The 18,696-nt window shown below is 47.5% G+C and overlaps 1 protein-coding gene across 3 annotated transcripts in view; it reads left to right on the top strand.

Moving 5' to 3' along the window:
• Positions 1–18,696, top strand: part of DNAJC6 (DnaJ heat shock protein family (Hsp40) member C6) — a 41,128-nt gene that overhangs the window by 16,841 nt on the left and 5,591 nt on the right. For all 3 annotated transcript variants that reach the window (NM_001177414.2, XM_030279724.4, XM_030279722.4), the window contains 14 exon segments: positions 3,430–3,580; positions 4,327–4,376; positions 4,472–4,620; positions 8,021–8,143; positions 10,072–10,205; positions 10,907–11,101; positions 11,764–11,881; positions 12,425–12,504; positions 12,676–12,869; positions 12,963–13,043; positions 13,651–14,112; positions 15,772–15,924; positions 16,667–16,735; positions 17,365–17,499. In NM_001177414.2, coding sequence (NP_001170885.2) covers positions 3,430–3,580; positions 4,327–4,376; positions 4,472–4,620; positions 8,021–8,143; positions 10,072–10,205; positions 10,907–11,101; positions 11,764–11,881; positions 12,425–12,504; positions 12,676–12,869; positions 12,963–13,043; positions 13,651–14,112; positions 15,772–15,924; positions 16,667–16,735; positions 17,365–17,499 — 2,094 coding nt within the window.

The following is an 18,696-nucleotide window of genomic DNA, read 5'->3' as shown; positions in this document are numbered from 1 at the left end:
GGAGAGGCACAAAAAGCAGCTTTTTTTTTTTTTTTTTTCTGAGTGTTCCTTAAAAACAATCCAGGCTTTGTTGCTGAAGCCACAACAACAGTGGCTCGACTCCTTTCAGCGCAGGGAACTTTAAAAGGGCTGTTTCTGCCCAGGCACAAGGCAGCCTCCACCTTTATATTAGAGGATAAAACAAGAAAAACCCTTTCTTTCCCCCACAAAAAATACTTTGTGGGGAGGAAGAAGGCTGCAACAAGCAGAAAAAAACATTTAGAAATGGGAAATTAGGGACACAAACACAGGAACAAATTTTTTCCCATTGTAGTGCCAGGTTCTTGTGGTACCATTGAAAGAGAAGTCAGAGGGGATTTAAAACTCCCAAACCTTTTTTTTTTTTTGGGAAGGTGGGAGATGAAGCTTTAATGGTTTCCTATGTGGAATGGGGAGCTGGAATGAGATGGTCTTTCAGATCCCAAACCATTCTGTGATCCCATGGTGAGGAACAGGGAATATTTAGATCCTTCCTCACTCCATCCCTACCAAAATCACAGGCAGCAGCTCCCTGATTAAAAAAAACAAAAACAAAAACAAAACAAACAAAAAAAACCAACCAAAAAAAACCCCTTCATTTGACATTGTTACAAAAAATCTGGGCAGACTGAGGGAAACCTGCTTCCTTTCCTATGGTTTCATGTCTGCTTTTGTCTGGCCTTTCCAGGCAAAAAGGGTCTGTTCACTCCTGCTAAGTAACCTGGAAAGGCAGCACTTCTCTGCTGAGCCTCAATTTCCAGGCATCTTCCTTCCACCTCCCCTCTCCCAGGCTCAGAGTTGCCTCATCAGCAGAAATGTCCAGCCTGGCAGAGTCTGGAATGGCTGTAAATGTCGGCTGGCTTCCCCTGGGCTCTCAGGAGAGCTGGAATTCAGGCCTGTGCCTTGTCTGGGGGGGCTGCTCAGGGACCTCCCCAGGCAGACAGGAGATTTTGTAGGGAAAGATTCCAAATCTGGAATTCTGCCACCTCCCTCAGCTGGTGGCAGGGTGTGACCCTCTGTTGCTGGTCACTCTGGGGCACCTCTGGCTGCAGGTGCCAAAATGTCCCCATCACTCGAGGTCACACCTGTTCCATTCCCCCATTTCTGCCTCCAAACCCCCACATTTAAAGCAGGATTGGTCTGAATGTGTTTGGTTTTTGAGAATAAGCACAAACACTGCTTGTGGCACTGCAGGGGACAGCAGGAGGGGGTATTTCCCTTCTGGATTTGGGGTTTCTTTCCCTCTCCCTGGATAGGAATGAGTTTCCTGGCCTGGCCAATCCAGACAATGATGGTTTTGCCACCCTCAGCTGCTCCAGTACTGAGCACATCCCTCTGAGCTCTCCTGGATCACTGTTCTCTTCCAAAGCTCTCTCTGCCTTGGGAGGAGAAGTTCACCTGCACATCCATCTCCTGATCCTCTGTAAAATTAGCACTTAAGTGCTTTAATTAGGATTTCCACACTCTCCATCTCCCATCCTGCCCAAACCAGGCTGGTGCTGCCAGCAGGGCTCCCTCAGCTGAACTCTCACTGCTGAGGGTGGACCATGGCAGGAATGCTCCCATCTGACATATTTCAGTTTGGAAGGAGGTTGTTGCTTTATTTGGTATTTCTTTGTCACTCTCAACAGCTCCTGGAAGGTGGCTGTGCTCAGGTGGGGCTGGGCTCTGTCTCAGGCAGCACTGACAGAACCAGGGGACACAGTCTTAAGCTGCACCAAGGGAAATTTAGGTTGGATGTTAGGAAAAAGTTTTTTTTCCAGAAAGAGTGATAAAGTTCTGGAATGGTGTTTACAAAAAGCCTGGATGTGGCACTGGGTGCCATGGTTTAGTTGAGGTGTTAGGGCTGGGTTGGACTCGATTATATTGAAGGAAGAGACCTGAAGGTTTCTTCCAACCCAGTGATTCTGGGGTTCTGGGATTGGTGACTGCTGGAGGTTTATTCTCAACACAGAATGGTCCAGCCTGGCCTTGGACACTCCCAGGGATCCAGGGGCAACCACAGCTGCTCTGGGAATTCTATTCCAGGGCTTTCCCACCCTCCCAGGGAGCAATTCCTTCCCAATATCCCATCCATCTCTGCCCTCTGGCAGCATTTCTTGCTCAGCCATCCTTTCTGATTCTCTGCTTTAGGGGACACAGGACACTTGGAATTGATTCCTGCCGCTTCTCTTAGAAATACAGTGAAAGTCTCCTTCTCTCTGTTTCTCCTCTTCTCTCCACTTTTTAAAACTTAAGATTGATTTCTAAAGATTTTAAGTTTTCCATACTCTCAGAGCCCTTCTGTTGCTCTCCTACAGCATTTCCAGCTGTAAGAATTTGCCCGGTGCTGTTGAACCTCTGATCCTTTGTCCCCTTTCCCCTGTTCCAAGCTACCATTTTTCTGCCTTCCTTTCCCTTAAAAGCTGACCTGCAGAACTGAAAGCCCCTTTTGAACATCTCCTCCTTCCAGCCCTGGCTCTTCCAGCACAGAATAACATGAAAACAAACTTTTTGAGGGGAGATCAAACACAGATTCCATGCTTGGAAGCCAACAAGCTTCTTTGATTTTTTCCTTTCTCTTGTTTGGTGTTATTTTTTTGGGTTTTTTTTTTTAACATACTCACAGGAAGTTTGGCAAAATAAATATTCCTGTGCCTCGAGGAGCCATCTTCTGTTCTGAAGCAGAGTGTAGAGGAGAGGTGGCCTCTACTTTTACCAGTCTAGGACCTAGATCAGGTGCTGGGGATCAGAGTAGCATCACCTTCCCAATGGAATCTCCAGTGTCCCCTCCTGGCAGGAGCTGTGCAGAGCCAGAAGGGCCCTGAGCCTCCTTTTCTCCAGGCTGAGCCCCCTCAGTTCCCTCAGGGATCCCCCGGCCCCTTCCCGGCTCCCTCAGGGATTCTCCAGCCCCTTCCCAGCTCCCTCAGCCTCTCCTGGTTCTCCAGACTCTCTCTCAACCCTTTTCCCTTCCCTGGACACACCCCAGCCCCTCAGTTTTGTCCTGAGGGGCCCAGAACTGGACAAGCCCTGGAGCCCAGCACAGGGGGACAATCCCTGTCCTGCTCCTGCTGCCACCCAATTCCAGGTGCCATTGGCCTCTTGGCCACCTGGGCACACCTGGCCGATGCTCAGATCACCCAGTTCCAAGCCCCAGTTTAGATTTTTTACCCTGTTGTCCTCGCTGTGCTGAGACTGAACACTCAACCTATACACAGTGCTGTGAGCTCTGAGCCCAGCTGGCAGGAAGGAGCCATCCCTCTTCCATTGGAGGAGGAAAACCACTTTTCCTCATGCCTGGCACACAAGCAGCTCATGGGACAGAGCAGAGGGGTTGTTGGGGTTTGTTCCAAACCAGTGATATTTGCTTTGGTTTTGTTGTGTGGTAATTGTTGGTTTTGTTTGGTAATTGTTGGTTTTGTTGTGTTGAAGGTGCCTCCTCACCAGACATGGAGTCCAGCTATGGGGGAGGCCTGCTGGACATGGTGAAAGGAGGAGCAGGGAGGCTCTTCAGCAACCTGAAGGACAACCTGAAGGACACCCTGAAGGACACCTCCTCCAAGGTCATGCAGTCTGTGGCCAGGTACAGTGCACCTGAAGCAGGAAAAACCAGGAGCTGCTGGTCCCACTGAACAAGCACAGCACAGCTCACAGGGATTGAGGAAGGAATGGAAAATCCCAAATAATTTCTTCGGTTCTGTCACATAATTGGGGTTTGGCCTCAAGGAAAACCCAAGTAAAACCATGTAAGCTTCATAGTGAGCATCAGCATCCTGAAATCTGGGAAATGCCTGTGAAAGTGGAGCACCTGGTCTCCAGTTCCTGGAGGATTCCCTGTGGGATCCTTCCAGTGAACCACCACTTGAATATTTATTTATTCACTGGTGTTGATTGTTGATTTTATCTCTGCTGTGCTTGCTGATTTTCCCATCCCTAAATCCATCTTGGAATGGAAGAGAGGCTGAGGTGACTTTGCTTTGGGGACTCTCCTGGTGTTGTCCCTGTCCAAGGGACCAGGGGCTACAAGAAATTAAGGAAATTTAATGCAAGACCCCAGAGGGTTTGAGGGATCTACAAAGTGCAAACTGCCAGAGATTTCTCCTGGAAACTGGCACTAAAAATTAACGACAAAAGGGAAAAGGGACCTTTCTTGCAGGTTTTGTATTCAGTTAATTGCATGTGGAGACGGGGAGGCTGGGTCACTGTCTGCATCTCAAGAATTAATTTTAAGATGATTTTTCTCCTTGTGTGATAAGTAGATTTTTCTGGGCAAACACTCCTAATGTGCTGCTGAAGTGCCTAAATTCTGTCCCTTGCTTTGTCTCTTAGTTACACCAAGGGAGAGCTGGATATTTCCTACATTACCTCAAGGATCATAGGTAAGCACCGCTCTGTGGAGAAACACAACCTGCAACAGCCCAAACCCCAGAATTCCCTCCACCCCACTGATCCTGGCCTCTCCTTGCCTTGCCAGTGATGTCTTTTCCTGCTGAGGGTGTGGAGCTGGGATTCAGGAACCACATTGAGGATGTCAGGACGTTCCTGGACTCCAGGCACCCCGACCACTACACCGTGTTCAACTTGTCACCCAAATATTATCGCAGTGCCAAGTTCCACAACAGGGTGAGTGCCTTCCATGGGGGCAAATTCCTCAGGGAAAGGGGCAGCAGCTTCTGTTGTATCCAGAATTTAAGGGGATTTAGGAGTTAGAGGTGTTTTTAAGCTGCTGGGGTGGGTTGGGGAGTTTTAGCTGGGAGCACAGGGATGAAAGAGCTGGAAAGTTCAGGGATAATGTTGATGTGAGGAGCCTGGGAGAGTGAAAGGCATTGCATGGAGGGGCTGCAGGAAAATAAAGAATAAACCAGGGTTTTACAGCTGGTCCTACAGTGTCAGAACTGCTGCAGGGAAAGAATAAAATGAAAAGCCTTTGGAAGAAATTGCAACAGAAGGAGGGAGCTGGGCTTTAATCATGCAGGCAAAGTTCAGGATGGAAACGGGATCTGAGGGGCATTTTGGCTCTTGTGACTTTAAAAAGCCACCTGCACTGCCTGGCCCAGTTTCCCTCTCTGAAACCAAAGCAGCATCAGGGAGCACTGTGAGGCTCTGCTTCATTAATGGCTTTTAGAGGAAATCTCTATGAAATGCTGCTGCTGAAATGCAAGATTAGATTTAATCTTCCTGAAAACTTCCTGTTCTTTCCATCTCCCACAAGGGAATGCTGTGTTTTGGTGTTGTGGTTTTTTAAAAATTTCTGACTTTTTGATGCCTTCAACCCAAAAGGCAGCAGCAGTTGCCAGGCTTGACTCTCATTCAGGGTAAATGAATCTAATTTAAGCCTAATTTAGTTTTAATTTGAGGTGTAGCTGAATTTATCTTCAGTAATTCTGATCACCAGAAACCACTCACTGACACTTAAAGCAAATTTCTCTGTGGTCATCAGTAACCAGACTTCAAATATGAGTAAATGAACAGGGAAGACTAATTAAGAGATATTAAGACCTCAGAATCTTCACTCTTGATTGATTTTGGTGCATCACTGATGCTGTTTGTGGGTGGAGAAAAATTTATCTACTTCTGAAAGCCCAGCATTAAAGATCTATTGCTGTGTGAGCAGGCAATAACTCCTGAATCCCTGGAATTATCTCAACAACTGACTTTTAATGTCACTCTCAAAGGACAGCTCAGTGCTTTGGAACCATTGCCTTGACTCACACAGGAAGAAAATAAAATGATCTTTTAATAAAATATTGTGTTTTCAGTTTATGGGCTGGGAAGTCCTGATTCCAAGTATTTTTCATGAGAAAGAAGTGTGAACAACACAATACATGAAATAATTACCAGGCTGAGCTTTGTATATCTTGCAAAAAATACTAAAGGGCTCTCAAGGAGGTGAAACCCCAGTGAGTTTTCTGCTGGGATGAGGATGTCAGCTGAGCTGCACTGAGATACACACAAGAAAAGCTTTTCAGTTCCTGCTTTCTTTAAAACTTTCTGCTCCTAAGATCAAAGTGGGTCACTGTGCTGCGTGGTGGCACAGGAGGGAGGTGAATTTGTGTCCTGCTGGGCCATTTCCCTGCCTAGGAGTGGCTGAGTGGGTCAGCAAGCCCCAGGTGCCCAGCCTGCCGAGGAGGAGAGGGCACTGGGAGGGTGGTCAGGCACTGGGAAAGGTTTTCCCCAAACCTGGAAGTGTCCAAGGACAGAGCTGGGAGCACCCTGGGATAGTGGAAGGCAGCAGGCTGTGAACAAGATGATCTTTAAGGTCCCTTCCACCCCACCCAAAGCGTGACTCTGAACTGAGACCTGGCTGTGCTCCATTGTCCCCTCTGTGTCCCCAAGAGGGGAGGAGAGGAGAGCAGTTTCAAACCACAAATCTAACATGAAACAAACCCAAGCCTCAAAGACCCTCATGGGTCACGTTCCTGGCAGTTGCTGCCCTGCTGTTAAATTCAAACAAGTGCTGAGTGCTTATTCCCAGAGCTGGAGAATTCCAGTTGCTTTTCCCCAAGGTTGTCTCTGCTGAGTGCTGGTGAGGTTCTGTTTGATAGAAACACCAAGCACACATTTAATTTCCTAATTGCAAACCATCAGGCAGATGTGTAATTAGAGGCAATGTAAATATGTAATTATGGACTGGTGGGAAATGTGTATTATTTACTAGAGAAGTGATAATGGCTTTTCCAGATGCTTGGCAGGGAGGTCTGCTCTGAGGATTGTCAGTGGAAGGGTCACTGCAGAGATTCTAACAGGGAAAATCAAGGACATACAACAGAAGGAATGAAACAAACTCTGGAGACAGGAGAAGGTGAAGAGGATAAACTGGGAATGGTCACTCCCTGCTCTCCGAACTTTGAGCACTGCTTGATCTGTTCAGTGGCTTCTACAACACAAAGCCACATTTGGATATTCTGGAGACCAAAACTTTCAGAGATCTAAAAAGCAATCAGATAAATATCTAACTTGCTGTGAGACAAAAAAGGAATGTGCCAGCTTGGTCTGGCCCTGCATCCCACGGGAGCCTTTGGGATCCTTGTTGGACGTGGCACAGCCTGGCAGGGCTCTGGTTGGAGTCTGGGTGCCTGTTTCTGCTCCAAGATGTTGTGCAGGTGTCAGACAGAACCTGAAGTGCAAGTTTTATAAAACGTGGAGCATTTCCTTCTTCTGAGAGATGAAACAGTTCTGAGGATCATGTGGCTGTCTAAGAACATCTGGGCAAATCATCTCCTTCCTTCCCCGTTCCCACTGAGCAGCAGCCAAATGTCAGCTGAGAGAGAGACAGAGCCAATTCTTCAGCTGAGGACAAGCCTCAGGACATTCCTCCTTTAAATTTCTTCTGGCCAGAAATGCCTTTTTTAAAAAAGATAGTTCAATTAAAACCAGATGAAAGGCAGATGTCTGTTGAGGGCTATTTGATGTGCTGCTTGGGACTGCAAGGACTGACTCAGAACCAGCACAGAGGAGTAGGAACCAGACATACTTCAAGATTTGTGGGGTTTCAGCTCTAAGGAGCCATTCATTTTTCTGGCTCATACATTAACATACTTAGATAGGATTATTTTTCTTTTTAACAGAACTTTCCCTTTCATCAGTTTAATATCTGTCACATAGGGCTTGGAAATGCTGTGCCAGAGAAGGATTCAGAACAACAGCTGCTCAGTGCCCTGTGCAAATCAGAGCAGTTTTTAGGGACACGTTGTACAAAGGCTTTAGAAATCGAGGCGAGACTGGAGCGTTCTAAAAGAGCCCCTCCAGATAAGCTGATGTGAAATGTAAATTCTGAAAAATGTGCAGTCAGGAACAACACATCAGCCCAATGTCATTTCATTGAGAAAGCTTTTTTGTCTGCCTCCTCATAACTCATGGGAGGCACGGCGCAGAGTTACGCACGAGGAGAGGTGGAGTAGGATTCCAGCACATAACTCTGGGTAGTAAAGGACAAGTAGGTGTCTTGGCAGGGAGAATTAGTAGAGCAGATCTTGTTTGGTGCTCCCACAAAGCTGTTTTTGTGGTGGTGCCATCCCTGCAGGTGTCTGAGTGCAGCTGGCCTGTCCGGCAGGCGCCCAGCCTGCACAACCTCTACGCTGTCTGCAAGAACATGCACAACTGGCTGCAGCAGAACCCCAAAAACGTCTGTGTCATCCACTGCATGGTGAGTGCACCCACAGCAGCCAGCAACAGCTGCTCATGGAGTGTCTGGAGGCTGTGTGCCAGGATGGGGACAATTCCTGAAAGAGGAGGGATGGGATGGGATGGCATTGACCCAGAGGAAGGGACATCATCACCCAAAGCTCAGCTGGAAGAGGCTCACTGAATGAGAAGCAGGAATGCAAAGCAAGAGAGGTCAAAATCATGTTCCAGGAGAAAGGTTTGAATTTCACCCAAGAGCTGTCAGCTTGCTGTGACTTATCCAGGCTGCCCAGAGCAGCTGTGGCTGCCCCTGGATCCCTGGCAGTGCCCAAGGCCAGGCTGGATGGGGCTTGGAGCAGCCTGGGACCATGGGAGGTGTCCCTGCCTATAGCAGGGGGTGCACTGGATGGGCTTTAAGGTTCCTCCCAGCACAGACCATTCTGTGATTCTGTGGTTTGCATTTTAATCTAAGCAGTCACAGGAGAAAATGCAGCCTTTGGAGTGAAGGGGGCTGAAATTGGGCAGAAAACACAGAGCTGGGAATTCTGTCGAGCTGTGAAATGGAGACTGTTGAAGTCTCTTGCCATCAGGAGAGGTCAGGCCTGGCTGAAGGAAACCCCCAGTGGGATTATTCAGCACTGGGCAATGCTGTGCTGTGTGAGGGTAGTGTGATCCTGATCACTCCTAATTTACTCCATCCAACCTCTTCTGCTGACAGCAATGCCCAAAAGCAGAGTTTTGCTTTGTTCCTGGAGCCTAAATTAAAGCAGGAGGCTGTCAGCCCTGATCAGCAGAAACTGGGAGGAGTGGAGGAAATGACTGATCCCAAATTGCACAGAGCTCCCATGTGAGCCTGGCATTTCTGCCTCTCACAGCACAGCCAGCAGCTCCAGGACATAAATTCCCTTCAAACAGAGAGAAAGATGCACTTGATGCCTCCAATCCTGGAAATCCAACTCGAAAATCCAATTCCTTTCCTGTCCTTTGGGCAATGGATATCAGGATAATGTGATAAAATACAGGGAGTCCTTTCCAACACTTTCTAACAAGGCTGCAGAAACCCACTTAGTTTATATGAACCTGAGAGATCTTGCCAGAAACAACTGACAGGGGGTAAACTTGAAAAAAGCAAACAGCCTGTTCATGTCAGCAGGTTCTTGGGGTCAGGATCAGCTCCAGTACAGAAAATCCTACAGAAAATGGCTGGAATGCCTAAAGGGGGCCTGAAAAAACCAATTGCAAGGAGCAAGAGTGGTGAGGCCTTTGAGGAGTTGTGGATTCCCCATCCCTGGGAGTGTTCAAAGGGGTTTGAAGCAATCTGGGATAGTGGAAGGTGTCTATCAGGAACCCAGGGCACTGGGAATACATTAATTTTCTCCTGCTCTTCCTACATTTTTGATCAATGTGACTCAGCAAACTTTCCCTCAGAATCACCTTAAAAAATCCCATCAGGAGCAATCTGTAAGCTCAGAGCTGAGGAGGTGTTTGGGTGAGGGAGCCCGGGGCTGGATTTTTTGTTTGTTTATCCTTTTCCAGGATAAATTTCTATTAGAGGACTGCCTGCAGCTGTAGGATGGGTGCAGTCTGACCCCTGTGGTCACTCCCAGGCCTATGTTTGAAATAATTATAGAATTACAGCTGGGGAGCAGCCATGAAACACCAACATTTACAGCCAAAACGCTCTTGTGGGTTTTTCAAACAAGTGTGAACCACCCTCAGCTTTGGCTTCTCCCTGGGTTTTATCTTAGCTTGGATTGTTCACTGAAGTCCTGGGTGTTGAACAAATGACACAGAACCCAAAATACCTCATAATAACTCATCACCTTGTGGTCTCAACCCTAGTCTTTCTGGATAAATTATATTTTGTGATTTCAGGAGGAGTGGAGAGCTGGAATTTAAAGGATCTCTCTGATACTCACAGTTTTTCTTCTCTGACCCTTTCCTTGCCAGGACGGTCGTGCAGCCTCAGCAGTTCTGGTCAGTGCAATGTTCTGTTTCTGTCACCTCTTCTCCCATCCTGGCCCTGCTGTGCAGCTGCTGAACACAAAGAGACCTGGAATTATACTGTGGCCATCTCACAGGAGGTACAGTACCCTGGCTCAGCACTGTGAGCTCCATTCCTCCTGCTCAAAGCTGCCCAAAGACCTGGCACGTGTGTTTTGGCCCCTGGGCTCAGCCAGGGTGATCCCACAGTGTTCCTCAAAACTGAGAGGGGATCAGGTGCTGGAAGAGCTTGCCCAGAGCAGCTGTGGGATTTCTTTCCTTGGAGATCCCTGCTGGGGTCTCACCCTCAGCACAAAACCAAGTTCTGAGACAGAGCTGTGAAGCTGCTCCTGCTCTGAGCAGAGAGCAGGTGGCCTTCAGATCTTCCAACCTGAATTATTCTCTTATTTGACATGTCTCTGCTCATTGCAGAGGGTGGGATTAGATCACTGCTAAAGGTCCTTCCAACCCAACCAGCCTATGCTGAACCTGTGGTTAACAGGGCCCTGGAGAATCCCTCTCCTGGGCCAGCTGCACCCTCCCAGAAACAGCACTGCAAGTGCAGTTCTGTGCCAGCTGCATCCTCCCAGAAACAGCACTGCAAGTGCAGTTCTGTGCCAGCTGCATCCTCAGAGAAACAGCACTGCAAGTGCAGTTCTGGGCCAGCTGCAAGGATGTTGGAGCACATGGAAACTCCAGTCCCTGGTCTCTGAAAGAATGGCACTGCTGCTGGATTTTGAGGCAGATTTTGAGCGTGAAATGAAAGAAATGGGGATTTCAGCCCTGGTTTTCTCTGCTGCAGGTACATAGGGTACATTTGTGACCTAATAGCAGACAAACCTGTCATCCCCCACTGCAAACCACTCACGATCAAGTCAGTCACCCTCAGCCCCGTCCCCTGCTTCAACAAGCAGCGCAACGGCTGCCGGCCCTTCTGCGACATCCTCAGCGGAGAGACCAGGATCCTCACCACCTCCCAGGAGTATGAGAGGATGAAGTGAGTTCTGGGACCCCCTGCCTCCCTCTGGAGCTGCATGCAGCCACTTCCACTTTGCTGGGGGATAGCAGAGCTGCAGATTGCCGGGCTGCTGATAAATGAGGATATTCACTGAGAGTTAGTGCCTGAGGTTGAAATAAACAGCCAGAGGGAGTCTGAGGTTGGCAGCAGTGGGACAAATGCACAGGCATCAGGATCTGGGATTGGTAGGGATGGGATAATCACAGACATCAGGATCTGAGGTTGGCAACAGTGGGATAACTGCACAGACATCAGGATCTGAAGTTGGCAGGGATGGGATAACTGCACAGACATCAGGATCTGAGGTTGGCACAGGCATCAGGATCTGAGGTTGGCAGGGGTGGGATAATCACAGACATCAGGATCTGAGGTTGGCAGCAGTGGGATAACTGCACAGACATCAGGATCTGAGGTTGGCAGCAATGGGATAACTGCACAGACATCAGGATCTGAGGCTGGCAGGAAGTGGGATATCTTCCTAGAGTTAATCCAGTGCTCTGTTGGTTTCTCCTGTGGAATATTTTTGTTCTAACCAAGCAGAACACTGAATGCTCCTCCTTGCTTGGCCTGAAGGAGGTGAGAGCTTTGATGTGGACACGTGGTGGAAGGGAGTTTAATCCTGGCTTTTCTTCCCCTCCAAGAGAATACCGTGTGCAGGAAGGGAAGGTGCTGATCCCACTGGGAGCCACTGTCCATGGAGATGTTGTTGTCTCTGTCTACCACATGAGATCGACCATCGGGGGACGCCTCCAAGCCAAAGTAGGAGCTGGTTTCGCTTCTCTTGTGTGGGGAACTAAGAGCTGGCTAAAATGGAATCAACATAGTTTCCTTGAGGATGTATTTAAAACTTGAATATTCAAGCTGCTGAGTGGGCAGTGAGTATTTTCCTCCTCTCCACTCATTGTTGGTGCCCTTTGCTGTGTAGATGAAGTTTCCCTGAGACCTCTACTCCAAGTGAAATGGTATTATTTGTTTTTTTGGGACACAAGCCTGTTGCACCAATGTATTCATTGGGAACAGCTTCATTTCATTGCAAAACTGATAAGCAGACCCCAGAAATAAAGAGAAGCAGGGAAAGAAGGCCTGTTCCTGAAGGTTTTCTGCTGTATGGAGGCTGCAGCAGCAGGGTTGAAGGCAGTTGGAAATATTTGGAATATTTGGGAATATTGAGAAGGAAATATTGCCTGTAGAACAAGCAGAATTAATTCAGTTACGCAGCAGCTAAATTAGGGTAGACTTAACTAACTCCCGTATTTAAGCCCTTGTTCAGTCTGGTTTTCTCTGCTTTTTTTTTCTTTTCAGATGACCAACACACAAATATTCCAAATTCAATTTCATACTGGATTCATAGCCCTGGGAACAACCACTCTCAAATTCACCAAGTGAGTGTTTGAAGCTGAGCATTTATCAAACCTGATGCATAAAAGCCTGGTGAAGGCTGAGGGAGAACAGTCACAGAGGAAATATGAAAAGCATGAATGTACTGAAAGCCTTTTTATAGCTTTCCAGAAATATTCTTCCCTTTTCAACTGGACCACTCTTGTCCCCTTTAGGCCTGAGCTGGATGCCTGTGACTCTCCAGACAAATATCCTCAGCTCTTTCATGTTATACTGGACATAGAAATACAGTCTGCAGACAGACAAACTGAATTAACTCCCCCATGGGAGAACTTCACAACAAAAGACATCAATCCCTCCATTCTCTTCTCCTCCCACCAGGAGCACCAGGACACTCTTGCTTTGGCAGGTAAGGGCTGCCTGGATTTGTTCCCTTCCCATGATTTCTTCATGCTGAGCTGGGTTTTGTTTCATCCCACCTCTCTGGTGCTCTGTGCTGCAGGTAGAGGTGCCACAGATTCCCCCCAGGATAACATCAGGAATGTTGGGCAGAGTGCATTCTTCTCCTCTCTCAGCTGGCAAGGTAGGCAAGGCTTGGTCTTCAGAGCCAAATCAGCTCCAAAGAACACAAACAACTCCTGTTCCCCTGGCTGGAGCTGGAGTGAGGCTGAGGGATCCCACTGTAGCATCAGATCACAGAGCTGGGCACTCCCGGGTGTTGCCATGGAGTGGGAATTCCTTTCCTACAGCATCAAACTGTGCTCTGTGGGACCATTGTTGACACAGTTCTAGGGTGAACCTTCACCCGAGGCCTCATTTGTGCTAAAACTTGAGATAAATAAGCCTTGATGAGAAAATTTAAGTTAATCTTGGCAAAGGAATCATGGGATCATTTAGGTTGGAAAAGACCTTTAAGGTCATCAAGTCCATTCACCAGCACTGCCAAGGCCACCACTGACCATGTCCCCAAGTGGCACATCCTCCTTGGATGGGGACCCCAGCTGTGCCAGGGCTGCAAAACTCTTTTGGGGAAGAAATTTGCCATCTTTTATTTTAAAGAGCAAAATTATTTTAGCCAAATGCTGCTGTGCTATTCTCAGCTTTCTGTTCTGCTTGTAAGCTGATTTTTACAGGACCTTTGTGATGACCAAACTAACAGCTGCCTAATTTTATTTTCAATCATCATTTAGATCAGAAATCTGACAAAAGTAGCTCTCACCCCACCTCAGAGGATCGAGCAGCGTTGGTGCATGAGGAAAGCGAACAGTCAGATGACGAACTCTTGTCCCTTTCCAGTCAGCACAGTAATGCCAGCGGTGACAAGCCCCACGGGACACCCAAACACAGCAAAAAGCAGCAGGAGCCTCCAGCAGCACCTCCCCCTGAAGACGTGGACCTGCTGGGCCTGGATGGCAGCCCCATGAGCAAGAGCTTTCCCTCGCAGCCCAGCGCTGCCCCCTCTAACTCTGAGCTGCTGAATGATCTGTTTGGGGTCGGAGGGCCGAGCTGCCAGAGCCCTGCTGGAGCTGGAGCTGGAGCTGCTGCTGCTGCTGAGGAGGTTTTCCATGTGGGGGCACCTGGATCTGTGCAGTCGACCCCGCGACGCTCCGCAGCTTCGGCGTCCCCATCCCCGTCCCCGAGGGTAGGAGAAGGTAATGGTGGCTTTATTAAAAAAATATAATAGCAATACTCTATAAATGACTCAGTAAATTCACATTATACAATCAATGTATCAGCAATAGGTGTTTGAGGAAGTTAACACTTTTGAAACATTTGTGTATCAAGGAAACAGAGCAAAAATTTAAATGGTTTGATATTAATAACAATCATTATTTTTTGATGTTACCTCTAGAAGACAAAAACAGCAGAGACTGTAATGAAAAACAGAACTTTTGATGAAGTTGATGATATAATGAACTGCATCCCCCTCTAGATGGAGGGACTTGGGCCTGGAGGATCCCTCTGGGGGGTCTTGGCTACCTCCTTTTCATGGAGGGCATCCCAAGAGGCCCCAGCCAGCCCCTCTGCCCCAAGCTGGTCCATCCTCACCAAACCAGTCCCTGCTGGAGCACACCTGGGGTTTGGAGGCTCCTCACACCAACAGCCACTGGAGAGCCTCAGTTTTGCTCTCATTATGTGTCCAATAGTGCCCATGAGTTTTACCAAAACTCCTCTGGGGGTTTGGGTAGACCTACAGCACTATGAACTGAATTTTTCTTTTAACTTACGGGGTTTGGAGCTGTGAGAGTGATCCTGGACTAGGAAATAGAGGATTTCTGTTTCTTCCAAGACCAGGCTGCAGGTGTGGTTGGGGAGAGGGATCTTTTGAAGGATGAAGCAGAGCAAGTGCAAAGAGAGAGGAGAAGAATCCAAGTTTCAGTGGAAGAAATTGTTCACCTGTACCTGGAGAAGGTTTCTCTTGCTGTGGCTGTTGTAGGCTCAGTCTGAAAGCTCTCACCCATGCTGGTTTTGCAGACACATCACACAAGAGGTGCAACAACAGGTCAGGAAAAGATTTAGGGATTGAGGAGCTCTGCAGAGCCAGAATCACACAGCTCAATTGTCCCAAGCCAGGAAAACAAGGATAGGAGCTTGGGAAATGAGTGAAGAGTAGTGACTGAGTAACATAAGTAAGGAGTAGCATCATTACCACAGTGCAGAACTTCTAAGGATTGTACCTTTCAGGATGCTTTTAACCTTAAATTTGTTGACAAGAATCTGAGTAGCTTCATAGGAGTTTCTTTTGGTTGAGTTTGTTGGGGTTTTACATGGAAGAGAGAGGATTGAACAAATTGTTCAAAAATGGAGTTTGAGAAGAACTGGAGTTTTGTAATAAGTGATGTAGAAAAGATATTTCTAAAGATTTTCTAAAGCTGTTTGTAAAAGTCTCTTTACCCCCAACATGGATAACCTTTGCCAGCCTGGAATCATCTTGAGAGGAAGCAGGAATGGCAGGAATTGCACCAGGGCAGTAACTCCAATCTCCAGACTGTCTTCCAGCCTTTACTGGCAGTTAAAACTCCACCTGAAGTACCTGAGTACTTTAGCACTCCCTTTGCCTGGCTCTAAATTCAGCCCCTCTTAGGAAACGAGAGATGGGCTCAGTTTGTTGCCATGGCCAAGCTATGGGGCTCTTTAGGTGCCCAGAATTTGGGATGTTGATGCTCTCCTGTTGCTCCCCCACAGTCTCAGGCTGTCTCCTCTTTGCTACCTGCAGGTATCAGCTTTCCTCTCCCCAGAGCTTTCCCTTACCCTGAAGCACATTCCTGCTGCAAGTTCATGATTTTGTTTCCTCAAATATGTTTTCACAGCCACTGCCTTTGATCCTTTTGGAAGTAGCCCCAAACAAACTGGTCCAGATCTCCTGGGCTCCTTCCTTGGCTCATCAGCTGTCCCTGGGGATCCTTTCCTTCAAGCCACAAGAAGCCCTTCACCAACTGTGCACAGTGATCCTTTTCACATGGGTAAGAAAGGGGAGCCTCTTCCAGGGTGTTTAAAGAAATGTAAAATGTTGCTTTGAAATAGAAATGGAACCATTAAGTACAAAATGATGCTTCCCATAAAATGTCTCTAAACCACAGAAACCCCACAAAACAGGAAAGAGCTTTCTGTCCCTGGACTTAAGGTATATTCAGCATCTGGAGTGTGGTAGGATGAGCTGAGTTTTGCTCAGGTCTTAGACTTAATTAATAGGCTATTTATATAAATAAAAAAGAGGCCATGAAGAATGTCTGCCCACATATTCCTGTGGTTATGAGGTCTCCTTTGAAGCAAACTACCATTAATTGCACTGAACACAGCCATATTTAGAGAAAACACACATCCTTTGGTGATTTTAGTTGCAGGCACCAGCTTTCTTTAGCTCCAGTACTGACCCTAACCAAATTCACAGCTGAATTTGACTGAAGAGAAGGAATTTTCTTGTCTTTGTTTAAAAGTTCCCTAATTTCCTCCTTCCAAAATTTAATGTGTAACCCTGTCTGAAACACATTCGGTCATGGATTTGTTTGTGTCCCAAGGAGCATCTCCCTGGAAAGTTGGAGGGGATCTTAAAGTCCATCCAGTTCCAGCTCCCTGCCATAGGCAGGGTCACCTCCCATGTGAAGTTCTGGGACTTTGTGGAGTCCCAGTGGCTCCTGGTGGGCACTGGGCTATGCTGGTTTTTCTGGACTGCTTTGAGATACTGATGTCAATCATTCTCTTTAGCTTCGAGCACTCCAACTGTTTCCATCCAACCAGATGTTTCCAGTGGTTGGGACTGGCCCAACAAAGCAGGTATGTGTGATACAATTCAGAGTGGTCAGCAAAGAAAAAAAAACCACCTTTAAGGAGCTCTGAGAGGAGGGAGGCAGGGGGCAAATGCTGCCAGTGACTGCAAAGGACAGGTTCTCTCTAAAGATTTCCATATTAAAAATAATCTGGGTTTGTTTCCTCAAGAGCCCAGAGCAGGACAGGTGAGGTGAGGCTGTCCAGGGATTGTTTCATCCCACGTAGAGCCATGGGAAAAACCTGGGAAGTGCTGTGCATTCCCAGGGAGCCACTAAATGATTGCATGGTTCTTTCTAATCTTGGGAGAGTGTGCATGGCCTCCCAAAGTTGCTTCCTGAAGGCTTCTAGTTCTTAAAATATATCCCCATGTCACAATTCCTCTGGCAGTGCAGACAGTCTGGGAACATTCCTGCTGCCGTTCCTAATTGGGAGTGGGAGTGCAACAAGTCTGAGGCTGCTGAGGAACCTGACAATGGTACACTCAGTTTTAATAGCAGTCTTCTAATATGTGGCTGAGCACTGGGGAAGAGCTGCACTCATATCAAACAGGAGGAAAAATGTCAAACAGGAGGAAAAATGTTCCTTTTATATATGTATTTTTTTTTCCTTCTTCTTATTTTTCTTTTTTTTTTAAGGTGGTCTAGGAATGGGAAGTAAGTCTGCTGCCACCAGTCCTACAGGATCCCTCCACAGCACTCCCACTCATCAGGCTAAACCCCAAACACTGGATCCATTTGCTGATCTGGGAAGTCTTGGAGCAAATTTAGCAGGTTTGCATCCTCTATTAAAAAAAAGGAAAATAATACATTACCAGCATTCTTTTAGAGAAATAGGCTGAGCTGCCTGGTATGTGTGGGGCCTCTCAACCCACCTGCATGCCAGTGCTGCTGCCAGGCTTTCCCTTCTGCCTGATTCTCTGTAAACTCTCACAAATCCGTGCTTTTCCTGATCCCTGGTCAAAAAATGTGCTGGCAACGTGCAGGGAGCTCAGCAGGCTCCATGAATTGCAAAGCACAACCTCTGATAAGTCCAAACATGCTCTGGCTGAGGATGCTATGTGTTCAAGTGCTGCTACAAGCCTGGGAGGAGAATTTGGCCCTGCAAAGCTGCTGGGGTTCTTGAGGAATTGCTTCCTTCTAGACTTGACTCATTTTTCTGCTTTGTGAGAAAAGCTGTGCAATTGATCTGCCTCTAATTTGCAGTATTATCCAAAGGTGGGGTATTTGCACCCGGCCACAAAGCTTGACTGCTTAGAAAAGCCTTTTCCCTTGTTTTATGTCATAAAACAATCAGCAAACCCTCAATTCCAATGTTTAAAAGGCAGTTCTGAGGAATTATTGAAGCTTTCCTTAAAGCCCAGCAATGTCTGAGTGTGGTAAATAGGATTTTCTTGCCTTTGTTGCTGCCTGCAGCTCTTTGGGAGCTCTTGTGGTTTGGTGTGTTTGTTTTCCCCTTTGCGTCAGTCCCAGCATGGGTCTGGAATTCGGTTTCCCAGTTCCCTCTGCTGGATTTCAGGCTGCTCTGCAGGAGCAAAATAAAAAGGCTGCCAATCCCCATGTCAGAGCCACCGAGGTCCTTTTAAAACATGCATTCTGTAGGAGACTGGTGGGGTTTAAAAACAAATGGCTTGGCATCCCCAGGATATTTAAGCACATTTTTGTTGGTCGTGACTAAATTGAAAGCACTTCATCCAGTTTCCATGACACATTTCCGAGCTGGGAGCTGAGTGTGGATGTCAGTGTGAAATAATAAAACATTGACACTGGGGTTCCTCCCACAAACACAACCAGAGCCAGAGCAGCATCCCCTAAAGCAGTGAGTGCTGGGACACATCTCTGTGGATGGTTTTAATCAGCACAGCGTGAGGAGACGCGATTCCAACATCACCAGCTTGGTGTTGGCACAGGCTGCCCAGAGAGTTTCCCTGTCCCTGCAAGTGCTCAAGGCCAGGCTGGATGGGGCTCAGA

Source organism: Taeniopygia guttata, chromosome 8 (genome assembly GCF_048771995.1).
Source record: "Taeniopygia guttata chromosome 8, bTaeGut7.mat, whole genome shotgun sequence".
Lineage (NCBI taxonomy): Eukaryota > Metazoa > Chordata > Aves > Passeriformes > Estrildidae > Taeniopygia > Taeniopygia guttata.
This window is presented reverse-complemented; position numbering and strand designations above follow the sequence as displayed.